This window comes from Perognathus longimembris, chromosome 1 (genome assembly GCF_023159225.1).
Source record: "Perognathus longimembris pacificus isolate PPM17 chromosome 1, ASM2315922v1, whole genome shotgun sequence".
Taxonomy (NCBI): Eukaryota; Metazoa; Chordata; class Mammalia; order Rodentia; family Heteromyidae; genus Perognathus; species Perognathus longimembris.
In genome coordinates this window covers 91098062-91114371 of record NC_063161.1, presented here as the reverse complement: position 1 = coordinate 91114371, position 16310 = coordinate 91098062, and the positions used below count along the sequence as shown (strand labels likewise).

At 34.7% G+C, this 16310-nt stretch overlaps 1 protein-coding gene across 3 annotated transcripts in view; it reads left to right on the top strand.

Moving 5' to 3' along the window:
• Vps13a (vacuolar protein sorting 13 homolog A) overlaps positions 1-16310 on the top strand; it is a 178199-nt gene that overhangs the window by 110650 nt on the left and 51239 nt on the right. For 2 of the 3 annotated variants that reach the window (XM_048332068.1, XM_048332083.1), the window contains exons 48-53: positions 1892-2287; positions 2540-2644; positions 2774-2920; positions 6239-6367; positions 6764-6897; positions 12045-12174. In XM_048332068.1, the coding sequence (XP_048188025.1) occupies positions 1892-2287; positions 2540-2644; positions 2774-2920; positions 6239-6367; positions 6764-6897; positions 12045-12174 (1041 nt within the window). The remainder of the gene's footprint in view (positions 1-1891; positions 2288-2539; positions 2645-2773; positions 2921-6238; positions 6368-6763; positions 6898-12044; positions 12175-16310) is intronic. The other variant, XM_048332075.1, reaches the window with a different exon arrangement.

Here is a 16310-nt window from a genome sequence, read left to right as displayed (position 1 = left end):
GATGAACACTATATTTTGAAGCACTGGTGAGAATCAGTATTGAAATAATATTCACAAACTAGACTTAAAGCTTGATACTTTGTATCAATATGTTCTGCTCTCACTTAAGGAATGTATGCCCTGTGAAGATGCTTTTTATACTAAATACTCTGTTCCAGTGTTATAATTGGAATCAATCGGTCTTAAGATTTTATGTACATATTCTGTTTGCCATGCTTATCAAATGAAGGAATATGTGATCACTGCAATGCATTATAGATTTGCTTTGAGAATTAGTGTATTACTATGCTTTTTGTATTTTTAGGTGGAAGTAGTTTACAGCTGTAGTTTAAGGATGTACTTTCTCCTACAGATGACAGACTATCATCTTGGTTAAGAGTGCACCCTTCAGTCAGATCTGTCACTTTAAGTAGGCTGTATTCTTTTTATTCTTGTTTACAAAATTGTAAATAATAAGAGATGCATGGTTAGACTATGAAGAAAAGCAAATTCATTTATGTAAATACACTATAGAAGGGCACAAGGCTGACATTTATTTGCCATCCTGATTTTCTGTGATACTAATGACATTATTTTTGCTTTTATTAATTTAAAATCATGATTAAAGAGATTCCTATGTGATAACAATAGGAAGGAACTGGAGAAATGTAAAACTGGTCATATACACTAATGTTTGCATTCTCCTGTTTTTCATAATCTTTTGGGATTACAATCTGTCCTCCTGTTTCAAAAAGATGTGATTAATTTTAATCAAGACAATTTAGCCTTGTATGTAAAAGTTAGTCTATCCGGCAAGTAGGCCCTTTCCAAATGAAAAGCTATAATAATGAGAACTAAGGTAATGGAAGTATGGGTACAGAGAAGTTTTAAGATATGCAGAATTTCTAATGTAAAGTGTTTGGAAATGGTTGAAGGTATTAAAAACCAAGAGTGGGGGCTGGGAATATGGCCTGGTGGTAGAGTACTTGCCTTGCATACATGAAGCTCTGAGTTTGATTCCTCAGCACCACATATATAGAAAAAGCCAGAAGTAGTAGCGCTGTGGCTCAAGTAGTAGAGTGCTGTCTTTGAGCAAAAAGAAGCCAGGGACAGTCCTCAGGCTCTGAGTTCAAGCCCCAGTACTGGCAAAAAAAGGAAAAAGAAAAAAAAAAAGAGTGGATGTCATTAGCATTAGCAGTTACTTCGTTTTAGGGTTGATAGTTTTCTACAAGTTTCATTATTTTGTGGCTTTCAAGACTATAATTACTAATACTTAGGTTATTTTTTTTGTTTCATGAATTTTACTGTTGTATTTTCCTAATTTCCAGTGAGGTTTCATATATTGATCTCCACAGTAATCCATCTGTTTATTTATTTTGATGGCACTGGAGTTTGAGCTCAGGGCTTCATGCTTTTTAGGCAGACATACTCTCTTCAGCTACATCTTCAGTCCTTTTTGCTTTAACTTTAGTTATTTTACCATTAGGGGATCATGTTTTTGCTCAGGGACTGCCTTAGACCTTGACCTTATATATTTCCTTCCCTATAGTTGGAAACACGGGTGATATAAATCGAAATACAAGCTTGCTAACTTTTTGCCTGGAATGACTTTGAACCATAATCCTACTAATTCCCACTTCGAGAATATCTAGAATTATATTCATGAGCTACTTAGCCCAGCCACAATGTATTTGAAGTCAATTATTTATACTATTTTGCAAATGAAGTTATCCAGATCTAGATAAAATATTTCATAGATTCTTACACAGTTGAAACCTAATTGTAAGTCTACTTTTTCCAAAAGATGTTTCAATAGTATTTTGCATTAGCAAATTGAATGATTAAGTAGAATTTTGAGGCATATTACTCATAGATACTTTAAAGTTCAATAAGTTTTTCTTTTTCCTTACAGGGGATTGAAAATGCAGTTTCTACTCTCAATGAAGGACACTCAGCCCAGATTTGTACTGTACAGATGGATAGAGCCAAGCTGCACTTAAAATTACTTGACTATCTTAATCATGATTGGAAAAGTGAATACCATATAAAACCTAATCAACAAGATATTAGCTTCATCAATTTTACCTGTATTACAGAAATGGAAAAGACTGATTTAGATATTGCCATCCATATGACTTATAATACTGGCCAGACTGTTGTGGCATTTCATAGTCCATACTGGATGGTCAATAAAACTGGTAGAATGTTACAGTACAAAGCTGATGGAATTCATCGAAAACATCCACCTAACTATAAAAAACCAGTTCTTTTTTCTTTTCAGCCAAATCATTTTTTTAATAACAATAAGGTAACCTTTGTATTTTCTAACTTTCACTCTCCTTTATCTCCTTGTCATTTTTTCATTTTTAGTCCTGAAGGATAAACTATCATGAAATATAGGTTGAAAGAACATTTGTTAAATATTTTAGGTTAAAAAAGATTAGCATTTAATAGTGAGAAAAGATTGGTATTTTTAAAATGTAATATGTTATGCTAAAATTAAAATTTTAAGCATTTTAAAGGTTCCTAAATTATAACACATTTCAATGTTTTTTCTTAGGTTCAGCTTATGGTAACTGATAGTGAGTTGTCAGATCAGTTTTCAATTGATACTGTTGGTAGTCATGGAGCCATTAAATGTAAAGGCCAAAGAATGGAATATCAAGTGAGTTCATTCTATGCTAAAGAATTTTTTATTTGAGAAGTACTTATTATTAGATGCTTGTTTAAATTATGTAAACATACTGTGGAACAGGTTTATGGTGTTTTTTTAACTGTTAATGTTTTTCCTTAGGTTGGTGTTACTATAGACCTCAGCAGTTTCAACATTACCAGGATTGTGACATTTACACCGTTTTATATGATTAAAAACAAAAGCAAATACCGTGTATCAGTGGCTGAAGAAAGAAGTGATAAATGGCTCTCGCTTGATTTAGAAGAAGTAAGTTAATGAATTTTAAATATGTTCTTGATTGGTCTTTCTTTTCTCTTTTATATCCCCTGTTCCATTTTTGTCCCATTTCCATGAACCTTTATTCAGTTTTTGTGCTATGCTCTAGATAATTCTAACTGGATCTTGCCCTCTAGAGAGTCATAGCTTGATCATGAAGGCTGACACTTAACTACCAGTCACTTTAGTTAAAATACTGCAAACAATGGGAAAAATAAGGTACAAATTCATCAAACAGGAGGAAAGGATTTATTTTATCCAGAAAGCTGTCAGAAAGACCTTTACAGAGTAGATTAAGCCAAACTTTCCTCCAAGTTATTTGAAGGAACATGATAGAGAAACATAGAGATGATTCTTTATGATCATTAGCTGTCATTACTGTGGATAAGAGTTTTCTAAATGATGCTGTAAAGTTATTAGAAGATGTAGTTTTGAAGAATATCTGAGTGGTAACATTACAAGAGAAATATTCATACTTTTTCATTATTCCTTCTACAATGAAATCATTTTGGTGCTAACATTGTTCTTAAAGATTTAGAAATACCTTTTTTTTTTTTGGCCAGTCCTGGGCCTTGGACTCAGGGCCTGAGCACTGTCCCTGGCTTCTTTTTGCTCAAGGCTAGCACTCTGCCACTTGAGCCACAGCGCCCCTTCTGGCCATTTTCTATATATGTGGTGCTGGGGAATTGAACCCAGGGCTTCATGTATACAAGGCAAGCACTCTTGCCACTAGGCCATATCCCCAGCCCAAGATTTAGAAATTTCTTGAGGATTGATTTTTGAAGGTAAATACCATCAATTTATGTTTATGCATGAATTTTTATCATTATTGTTATGACAGTTTTCCTTGGTATCAATTATAGATTCATGATTTTCCCTACTCCTACTGGCTCTGGTTTCCATTTTTGTTGAAAATTATGCTGATTTCTCATGTTTTTGAAGTAGTTTTTTTTTTCTCATTGATTGCAAGTATTTCTTTTTGTCATTGATATCCTATAGTCACTATTTGTGTTGGGGGGGTGGTTATTGCTTGAGATGCTTCTAGAGCTTTGGATTAATGTGTTTCATACTTTGCATAAAAGTTGGCACTAGTCTGTGCATATTGCTTCTCCCTCATTCTAAGGTAAATCCTTTGTGTTTCCTCTGGTATTACCTGCCAAGTAGCACAGGGCTTTGGCTAAAGAGCTTGTGGGTGTCTAGGAACAAAGATAAGGTACGAAAGATAAGCTAGGTTGGGAGACCTGAAAAAGAAAATATTTGACATGTTTGAGGGATAGCAAAAGAGATCCATGTTCTAAAAAGTAGTGGAAGAAAAAGCATAGAGGTAATGAAGGGTAATCATGCAGATATCTGTAAACCATTATCATTTAATCATTACTTAGAGTGACTAAACGTAGGTTTAAGTGTTCCACAGGCTCTCATTAAGTGATGTTGTAAGTTGGTTGGCTAAAATTCAGCTCACTTTCCTTCGATTTTGTTCAAATACATTTGTATTTTTAGTTATAGCATTTAGATCTTGATCTCTCACAGATATTGTTGGGTCTTTTAAAAATTTAAATCTTTTAAAAATTTAAATCAGGTATACAGATATACCTTTTTTTAACAGTTCATATTTACATTCGTTTCAAATAGAAATGTACAACTTTTCAAATTTTTACCTTATATTTATCTTCAATTTCAGGTTAAGATAAATTTTTGTTTTGTTTAAATTTTTTACCTTTTTAGCTGTGGCTTATAATAATAACCTTGATGTTATGTTGCATTTGTTAAAATTTGTTAAATTTATTCCTCTATTTTCCCACCACAATGTAGAAGAATTGTAGTACTTTCTCAAGTCTGAAGGTTTTATATATACCAACACTTAGAAAGGACAGTGTATATTACTAAGCATAAAACATAGAATATTAGTGGGGCTGTCAAGGAACAACTAGGGTTAATGATGATTAGAATGTTTGTTTTTGGTCTTGTCAGTTCCTCATAGCAAATATGCTTGGGTTAGTGTTGCTATTTTGACTCTCTCAGATAAGTTCCTGCATGGATGCAGAAGTGTAGAAAGAATATTTTCTAAGTCTCCTAAGTATTGGACCTTGTGCCATAATCTAGTTACATTATCTAGTATGGTTGAACTAAATAAACTGCCTTCAACAAACTAAGACACTTTAGCAACCAGTTCTGATGACAAAATTGTCCCCAGATCTTATATGGAAATGATCTAAGGGTATTACACATGAAGTGTCTCATTGAAAAATGTGAAAAATAAGTAAGGTCAGATGCTAAGATAGAGTAGACTAAACAGTTTAATGACAAAGGCGAATTCTTGTTCTTTTAGCTCTTTATTTCCAGTTCCTGTTTGCCAGTGTTCTTTCTGGGACTTTACTATCTCCTCTTCCTTTATTCTAGTCTTCCAGTTGTTTTAAGATTTTTAACTTCCATTTCTTCTCTGAGCTTTAGCTGCAACATTTTTTTTTATTAAATTTTATTGACAAGGTATTGTGCAAAGAGGGTACAGTTACAGAATAAGGTAGTGAGTACATTTCTTGTGATAATCTGTTACACCCTCATTTTTCTTTCCCTTCCCTAGTCCAGGTAGGCATATCTATAATATCCAGTCTACCAAAATCATATACAGTCATCACATATGGTACGCCAAAGGAAATTCACCTAGAACTTTAAAGATAACGTCAACAGTAGAATCCTCCTGTGTCCTTCTCTTGGAATTGTTTTTGCTTGTCCTCGTCTTATATAATCACGTGTACATTTTAGCTGCAACTTTTAAGATTTTTAAGTTCCATTTCTTCTCTGAGCTCTAGCTGCAACTTAAAAAAAAACAAAAAACAAAAAACCTGTTTTCCCTATTTACTGACCAAGAACCTCAATTTATATATCCTAACTCGTGGTTTATATACATTTTGACTCCTACTTACTTTTCATATTAGGCCCAAAGCTGATTTTTTTTTCAGTAACTGAGCATATACTGGTCATGTGCATCCTCGTTCTTAGTTCAGTTTATGTGCTGATTTTTTCAATCCTGTCTGTAGGATGTAGACTCATTTAAAGCCTCCTTTCCTCTTGAACTCTTCACTCCTTGTATCATAGCTTAATATCTGTTGTTGCTTATACTTACAGTGCCCCTCAGAAATAAGCCACTTCTCAGATAGAAATGCACAACTATTTTGCTGCACAACCTAATAATAGAAACAACGTTGACATATTTTTGAAGTTTATTGGTATTCTGATGAGTTTTGGTTAACATGGCATTTATGATGAAATCTGTTTATTTTTTATCAATATATGTTATGTATGTTTTAGTGTATTCCCTTTTGGCCTGAAGATGTTTCCAGCAAACTTCTGGTTCAAGTTGAAAGGAACACAGGTCCTCCCAAAAGGATATATCTTAACAAGCAAGAAAATTGTATCTTACTGCGTCTGAATAATGAGGTAAATGTCCTTTTCTGCCTGTATAAAAAAATTCTAATATATACTTACTAGCACATTTTGATGTTTTTGTGTCAAATAAATTTCTAGTGAATTTTTTCCTCTTTCACCAAAAATGAACATTGTTTTTATAAAAGGAACCACGCAACGGACATGTAAAAATAATTCATTATATGTAACTGTGTTATATATATGTCTGGAATACTAGAACATAGCACATCTGGAATTTCACTCATCTATGTATAATAGAGATTTATGGTTTCTAAGAAAATACAATACAAAAATATGAATTATTTTCTAAATCATCCTTCTAAATTAAGTTAGAAGTTATGAATAGTTTTATTGCTAAGTGTTAATATTCTGGAGGAAGTAAACAGATTAAAATGTTTCCTTTTTTAGCTTGGAGGGATTATAGCAGAAGTTAATTTGGCTGAGCATTCTACAGTTGTTACATTTTCTGATTATCATGATGGAGCAGCTACATTCCTATTAATAAATCACACCAAGAATGATGTGGTTCAGTACAAACAAAGGTAAGAAGGGTTATCACAAATACTGTAACTCTTGATATTAGCGGGATCTAGGAGATAAGACAGTGCCTTCATAAGGACTTGTCAAGAATATCAGTTTTGAAAATGTCATTGTCATTATGTAAAACAAGTTTCATTTTATTTTTAAGTATACAAATGTATATGGATAAACTAACTTGATATCTGTAGTTGTCTTTTAAATGCTTAAAAATGGAAAACTAAAGCAAATATGGCACAAGTGTAACTTACTGAATCTGATAAGCAATATTCAGAATTTTTTATGACTAAATTTTTCTTAAATTTTTTTAGTTTTAAAAGTATTTCAAAATTTTAGTTTTTTGTAAAGCAAATAAAAAGTACTTTTAAAAAAAGTAAGAGAGCTCTATGTTTAACCTTCTGAGGCATCTCCATACCGCTTGCCAGAATGGCTGAACCAGTTTGCATTCCCACCAACAATGAAGTAGGGCTCCCTATTGGCCACATCCCCTCCAACATTTATTATTGTTAGCATTCTTGATATATAGGACATTCTTACTGGGGTGAGATGGAATCTCAGTGTTGTTTTGATTTGCATTTTTTTTTATGGCCAGTGATGTAGAGCACTTTTTTATATGTCTTTTGGCCATTCTTATTTCCTCATCAGAGAAGTCTCTTTTTAGTCTTTAGCCCACTTGTTGAGGGGACTGTTGGTTCTTTGTGGTTTTGTTTTAGAGGAATGTAATTTTTTTAGTTCTGCATATATTTTAGATATGAGGCCTTTGTCCATTGTATGGCCGGTAAGGATCTTTTCCCTATCTGTGGGCTTTCTGTTTTATCTTGCGAGCTATGTCCTTTGCCCAGCAGAAGGCTCAGCAGTTTGATGCAGTCCTATTTGTCCATCCTTTCTTTGATTTGTAGCATTTCTGGGTCTTTGTTAAGGAAGTTCCGTCCTGTGCCAAGGAGCCCAAGTATTTCTCCTATTCCTTCTTTTAGTGTTTTCAGGGTATCTGTTTTAATTTCAAGGTCTCACTTTTGGGCATCTACCCAAAAGACCACAAACAAGCACACACTAAAGCCACCAGCACAACAATGTTCATCATAGCACAATTTGTCATAGCTAAAATATGGAACCAAGCCAATGCCCCTCAGTAGACGAATGGGTCAGGAAAATGTGGTACATATATACAATAGAATTTTATGCCTCTATCAGAAAGAATGACATTGCTCCATTCGTAAGGAAGTGGAAGGATTTGGAAAAAATTATTCTAAGTGAAGTGAGTCAGACCCAAAGAAACATGGACTCTATGGTCTCCCTCATAGGGAATAATTAGCACAGGTTTAGGCTAGTCACAGCAGAGGATCACAAGAGCCTAATAACTATGCCCCTATGAATGCATAAGATAATGCTAAGTGAAATGAACTCCATGTTATGAAAACGAGTGATATATCACTGTTGTAATTACTTTCAACATGCCATGTGAAACCGTAGCTTCTATTGTTGATGATCCTCTTGTATCCGCTGCCTGTGGTTGTACCTGCACTATCACTGTATCTTATCTGAGTACATTGGAAACTGTATATACTGGTATTAGAACTAGGAAAGTGAGAGAGAATACCAAAATGAAGAGACACAGGATAAAAAGACAAACGACTACAAAAGCAATACTTGCAAAACTGTTTGGTGTAAACCAACTGAACAACTCATGGGGGGAGAAGGAAAAGGGGAGGGAGGTGGGGGGAGGGAGGAGGTAACAAACAGTACAAGAAATGTATCCAATGCCCAACGTATGAAACTGTAACCTCTCTGTATATCACTTTGACAATAAATAAGAAAAAAAAAGTAAGAGACAGGGTACCCTCTCTCTTCTTACTGAAATATCTGGGGAAAGGGACTACTTCTTAAATACTGCAATTACATCGTTTTTATGACTACTCAAAATGCCCTTTGTTTCAATTTGCTTTGATGCCATAACTTCCTACTGCCACGAGTTCATGCTAATGTATGTTCCTACATTATGGTTCCATGTTGTCTTGAGTTTATTGTGTCTGTGTTTATTTTACTAACTGGTTATTTTTCAGCAAGTTCATATTAGTGCATTTATATTTTCCTTCCACTGCAAAATTTTAATTTTTAATTAAAATTCAATCAAGTATCCGGGTGAAACAGTGATTCACTCCTTGTAATCCTAGCTGCTCAGGAGGCTGAGATCTGAGTTCAGAGCCTGAGTCCAGGCAGAAAAGTCCATGAGACTCTCATCTCCAATTAAACATCATAAAGCCAAAAGTGGAGTTGTGGCTTAAAGTAGTAGAGTGGCAGCCTGGAGCACAGAAGTTCAGGAACAGTACCCAGGCCCTGAGTTCAAGCTGATACACAAAAAAAGACAAAAGTTAAGCAAACAGTGAGTACAGATCACAGGTTTAAGTTAGCAAAAGTGCCTAGAACTCCTCCTGGCTTATTATTTTCTCATGTATTGGAGACTTTTTATTATCCATATTATAAGAAAAACATATATTGTGTACTTAGACAGTATAAATTGTATTTTTACTGTACAAATAGCATATATGTTTATAAAATAAATTATACTGAGGAAGGGGATCAGTGGCATAATAAAAGAGGTTGAACAGAGCTGTCCAGCCCTTCTGCCACACAGCAAGAGGTGCCATATATGAAGCAGGGAAAAAAAAGAAAAAAGAAAAAGAATATTGAAGTCAGAGCTATTTGATGGGTTGTTGCTCTATTAGAGTACATTAATTGTACCAAGGGCTTTATTGTAATATTTTCATAGATTGGCACGCTATACTTTGAAAGTTCATACCTTTTTTTCTCTCCGTTCTCCTCTTACCAAACATTAGAGCATTTCATTATGCTATCTTCATATATATACATGTATATGTATATATACTAGCTTTGATCTTCTTGACCCCCAAATGTTCTCTCCTTTTCCTCTTTCTTCCATTAATTTCATCAGTCTTCATTTTCATTCACCCTGATAATCTTTAGTTCCATCCACTTGCCTTCATATGACATAATCTGATTCTTTTATATCAATACATTCTATACCAGTCTACATTATCTTTGTCCATTTATCGGCTTTTGAACACCTTGGCTATTGTGAATTGTGCTTTGTTAAAAGTGGATTTTCAGGTAGATCTCTTCTATGTTGATTTGTACTCCTATATATGCAGGGTCATAGTTATTGACCAAACTCTTTACTTATAGATTCCTCCTTTTACCTACTGTCAGATATTACAGGGAGATAACCCTAGTTCTAATCTCATTCTGTCATATTCTGTATAGGCTTTGGTAATCTCGTCCAGACCAGTGGAAGCTTCAGTTATTTATGCAGTGTCACAAAATATTATCTCAGTGTGACTTTTTATTTGGTTTCAGTCTTCCATCTCCTTCTAAATATCACAAAAGATGCCCGCATTGACTCTCACTTTACCTTCTCTTTTGCACCAGAAAATCTATGCCTTCATTTGTTATCCTCTCAGTCAATTATTGTTACCCATTTGTATCATTCTATATTTCTCCTTCCTCATTGCACTGTGTCATTAGTTGAACTGTGTTTTAAGGGATAGGGGGAGAATGGCAGTATGGAATGTGAACTCAGGTTCTCACACTCGTTTGTGATTGCTTATTTTGCTGGCACTGTACCTCCAGCCTTTTTGCAAGTTATTTTGGAGACTGAATCTCATAGACTCTTCTGCCTAGGATGTCTTCAAACTCTGATCCTCAAGATTTTCAGCCTCCTTAGTAAGTAAGGTTACAAGCATGAGCCATCATAGTTTAGCTGAACCATTTTTACAGTCTTTTGTTTAATCTGCCATCCTACTTCAGGAGCCCAGCATTCATATCTATTCAAGTAAATTGGATAAGTCTGTTGATTCTTTATCTAGTCTTATCTCTAGTAATACCTCCATTATATATATATATGTATATACATATACATACACACACACACACACACACACACACACACACACACACACACACACACACACACACACACACACACAGAGAGAGAGAGAGAGAGAGCTTCTATATGCAGCTTTTGTCTCTCTGGGCCTGACTTCATTTAACATTTTTTTCCAGGTCCTTTCATTTCCTTACAAATGATGCAACATTCTTTCTAATGGATGAATAAAATTCCATTGTGTATATATACTACATTTCTTTTTTGGTTCTTTCATCCATTGAGAGGAATCTGAGCTGATTAAATACCTAGGCTATGGCGAATAGCTCTTCAGTGAACATGATTGTGCTGATGGCATTCAGTTTCCTGGTTTGTAATCTTTTGGATAAATGCCCAAAAGTGGAGTTGCTGGATCACAGGGTATTTGTATGGTTTAGCTTTTTGAGGACCTCCATACAGCTTTCCAGAGTGGTTGAACAAGTTTGCATTCCTAGTAGACCAACAGTATATTAGGGTTCCCTTTCACACACATCCACACCAACGTTGGTTATTATTTGTATTCATGATGGCCATTCTAACTGGGGTGAGGTGGAAATTGACCTGCATTTTTTGTTCGTTTTTTCCACAGCAAGCCTGATATTTACTAAAGGGTTACCAGTTAGTATAGATTGATAGAAATAATTTGAATGTTTTTCCATGATTTAAATTAAAACAAAAACAAAGTTACTTCACAACCTTGAAGATCTTTACTTTCCACATGAGTCAGCTATTTCTCTTGAAATATATATATATATATATATATTTTTTTTTTTTCAGTCGTGGAGCTTGAACTCAGGGCCTAACTCCATCCCTGAACTCTTTTGCTCAAGGCTAACTCTCTACCACTTTGAACCACAGCTTCATTTCCAGTTTTTTAGTGCTTAACTAGAAATGAGAGTCTCACAAGAACTTTTCTGCCCAAGCTGGCTTCGAACGGCAAGCCTCAGATCTCAACCTCCTGAGTACCCTAAGATTATAGGCCTGACCTACTGGTACCCAGCTTGAAATATTTTTCTTTTCTAAGAAAATGTTGTTGTTTTTTGTAAAAGGCAAAAGATTTATACAGCTTAAAGAGAAACTAGATACTGCTTTTTCAGTTTATCTTAGAACTGCAATCTCAATAGACTATGAATTAATAAAATATTATTTTGGACTATGTATATAGTCTTTAGCTCTTTGGAGTTAGCTCAGTGTATATTTTGTTCTTTTTTTCAGTTCTCTCGGTGAAATAGAAGATGCCCTTCCTCCTGGAAAAGCAGTGTTTTATACTTGGGCTGACCCAGTGGGCTCTAGAAAGCTGAAATGGAGTTGTGGGAAAAGCCATGGAGAAGTAACACAAAAGGATGTGAGTGTTTATTAGGAGGATGGTTACTCCAGTGTCTCCTGCAGCCTCTGTTTTTAATGGTGTTCTTTTTCAGCTTTGCTGATTTTAAAGACAGTTTTGTGCCTACACTTTAAGAAAACTGCCAGAGTATTATTTGAGCTTCTTTTCTGCACTTTCCCTTATTGTGTTTTTCATGTTTTCAAATTCCAGCCAGAAGTTAAATATAATTACAGAGCTGAAAGCACTGGTTATTACTCCACAGGAATAGAACCATTCTGATTTATTGTATATAACTCATAAATAAGGCTTTTCTATGTTTAAAAGAAATATAAAAGTTATATAGTAATATTTCCCTGTGGTCATTGTGCAAAATAAATTTTATCAGGCCTTTTCTCAGCCAAAAATACTAAAAACTGGGAGTAGTCTTAATTAAATCTACATATTATGTTATCTCACTATCTTTATGAGAGGTAAAGCTCTGCTCAGAAGATTTGCACATTTACCTCATCATTCTGTTAATCCCACTTCTGCAGAGACCAGTTGAGTGTCTTCTAAGTAAACTAAGAAGAATTTATTTCTGAATGGCAAGCTATGAAGATAAAATGACAAATATTTCCCAGTAACATAAACAATCTTCTGAAATCATTTTTCTGTGCTTGCAAAATTTATTTTAACTTGACCAGTGTTCCAAGGTCTTTTACTTACCTCTTGGTTATTGCTTCACTGTGCTTTCCAGTAAGCAAAATGATGCAGTCATTCCCATTTTAATTAGAAGACAGTGTTATCATTAAGTATATCTTTGCTCTAGATATTTTGTTTTCTTTTTTAAAAGAAATACTTTGTATCAAATTAAGTCAGAAGCCAGGGACAGTGCTCAGGCCCTGAGTCCAAGCCCCAGGACTGGCCAAAAAAAAAAAAAAAAATCAAATTAAGTCAGAACTATTTTGTTTGCTAAAATATTTTTCTCTATGAATGGATGACTGTTGAAATTTTTGCATTTTATTATCTATTGAAACTTATTAAATGATTTTTGAACTTTGTTTTATTTTGTGGATAAATTATTAAGCCAACTTCACATTTTTGGAATTGATAATGTTTTGTAACCAACTTCATTATCTTTTTAATATTTACAGTGATCCCTTTTTTCCTTCCTGGTATTATTTATTTATACTTTCTTTCCTTATTATTTTTTTTTCTTTTTGATCAATCTTGGGGCTTGAATTCTGGGCCCTAGGTGTTGTCTCTGAGCTCTTCAGCTCAATGCTAGTGCTCTACCACTCCAGCCACAGTACCACTTCTGGTTTTCTGGTGGTTAATTGGAGATAAGAGTCTCACAGACTTTCCTCCCAGGCTGGCTCTGAACTGTGATCCTCAGATCTTAGCCTCCTCAGTAGCTAGGATTACAGGCATGAGCCACCAGCACCTGGCTCTCCTTTTTATTACTGGCTTTTCCTAAGAATTTATCAATTTTATAATTTGCTTTTTCCCCCAGGAAATACTTTTAATCTTTTCATATCATTTATTCATAAGTTTTTAGTTTTACCAGTTTCTGTTCTAAATTGTATTCTATAATCTTTTTGGGGCTTTAACTTGATTTTTTTTGTAGATACTGCATTTATATTGCATATACTGCATAATATATATTATACATGTAATAAATATAAAACTAGAATAGTATTAGTTTGAGGCTCCTTTTTTTTTTTTTGCCAGTCCTGGGGCTTGGACTCAGGGCCTGAGCCCTGTCCCTGGCTTCTTTTTGCTCAAGGCTAGCACTCTGCCACTTGAGCCACAGCGCCACTTCTGGCCATTTTCTGTATATGTGGTACTGGGGAATTGAACCCAGGGCCTCATGAATACAAGGCAGGCACTCTAGCCACTAGGCCATATCCCCAGCCCTGAGGCTCCTTTTGAGAAAATAGTTTTTACCTTTTGCAGGTAGCTAGTATAAAGGCAGATTACCTAAACCTACAAGGGGCTTTAGATGACTTGAACCTGTTCCTTAGACCTTGAATTCTAATTACCCTAGTGCCTAAAAGGTAGTCCTTTGGGTATTCAGCTAAAAAATCTGAAAAGTTGCTCCCTTGTTTGTAGCATTCTCTGAATTCCATGTATATCATTTCTGTTTTAGTTGACTTCTCTTAGATCACTTGGTTTTTACCACTGGTTAATTCCTTGTGTAGAATTTATTGTCAATCTCTTGATGTTGTGAACGTTAGAAGTTTTATGTAAAAACATCTTTATTTTGAGTGCTTTCTTTGAATGAAAGATATTTTCGCCAGGTAAAGAAGTACGAGTTCAGAGTCAGTTTCTCTTAGAATATTGATTGCATGTTTTTCGTTGTCTTCCAATGTTGTTGTTAAGGAATCTGATGTATAAGGTGTTTGTTTGTTTTTGTATTTAAGAAACCTATAACTGGCCAGACTGAGTTTTTTAAATTATTGATTTAACCAGAATATATTATTATTTATTTGATTTGTTGATTAGTACTTTTCTTATTTAGATAATGGTGATAGTTTAAAGTTCATAAAGATGATTCTAAAATTTATTACTAGATGTTAGACTTTATGTAGTTATATATTTTATTTTAGAAAGTATTGTGTTATAAGTAATGCTACAAAAAAAAAGAGAAGAGACTCATATCTGTAAGATCAGGGACTCCACAGGAAAAATTGCAACAAATACACAGGATATTCAAACAGTTATAAGGAACTAATTCCAGAACCCTTTACTCAACAAAGAACAAAAATTTTACAGAAATGGATCAATTCTTAGAAAAGTATAAACTGCCCAAACTGAATCAAGAAGAAATAAATCAACTAAATAAACCAATAACCTACAGCGAGATACAGGAGGTAATCAAGATCCTCCCAACAAAGAAAAGCTCAGGCCTGAATGGATTCACCAATGAATTCTACAAAACCTTCAGTGAGGAGCTAAATACCAGTACTCCTCAAACTCTTTCGTGAAATAGAAACAGAGGGAGAAATCCCAAACTCATTCTATGACACTAATATCATACTCATCCCCAAACCAAAGACCCAACAAAAAAAAGAGAATTATGGACCAATATCACTAATGAACACAGATGCAAAGCTCCTGAATATATTAGCTAACAGGATCCAGAAACTGATCAAGAAAATTATACATCATGACCAAGTAGACACAAGGATGGTTCAACATCTGCAAATAAATAAAAGTAACTCACCTCATCAACAGAGCTAAGACCAAGAACCACATCATCTCAGCCAATGCCCAAAAAGCCTTTGAGAAAATACAACACCCATACATGTTAAAAGCCCTGGAGAGAACAGGAAGAGAGGGAACATTCTTTAAAACAATAAAAGCCATATACCACAGACCAACTGCTAATATATTAAATGGGAGAAACTAAAACCATTTCCCCTAATCTCAGCAACAAGACAAGGATGCCCAGTCTCCCCACTTCTATTCAACATAGTGCTTGAATCCCTAGCCATAGCAATAGGCAAGAGGAGGACATCAAAGGGATCCACATTGGTAAAGAAGAAGTCAGACTATCCCTATTCGCAGATGACATGATCTTATATCTGAAGGACCCAAAAAACTCAGTCCCCAAACTCCTAGAACTAATAAACCATTTTGGCAAAGTAGCAGGATACAAAATCAACCCACATAAATAAGTAGCTTTTCTGTACACTGGCAATGAACAAACAGAAAAGGAAATAATACCTTTTGCAATAGCTAAAAAAAGAATAAATTAACTAGGGATTAACCTAATTAAAGACGTTAATGACCTATTTAATGAGAACTATAAAAATCTAAAAAGGTAAATCAAAGAGAACACTAGGAGATGGAAAGACCTCCCATGTTCATGGGTAGGCAGAATCAATATAGTGAAAATGGCCATATTGCCCAAAATGTTATACAAATTCAGTGCAGGGGCTGGGAATATGGCCTAGTGGCAAGAGTGCTTGCCTCGTATACATGAAGCCCTGGGTTCGATTCCCCAGCACCATATATATAGAAAATGGCCAGAAGTGGCACTGTGGCTCAAGTGGCAGAGTGCTAGCCTTGAGCAAAAAGAAGTCAGGAACAGTGTTTAGGCCCAGAGTCCAAGGCCCAGGACTGGCAAAGAAAACACACACACACACACACACACACACACAAATTCAGTGCAA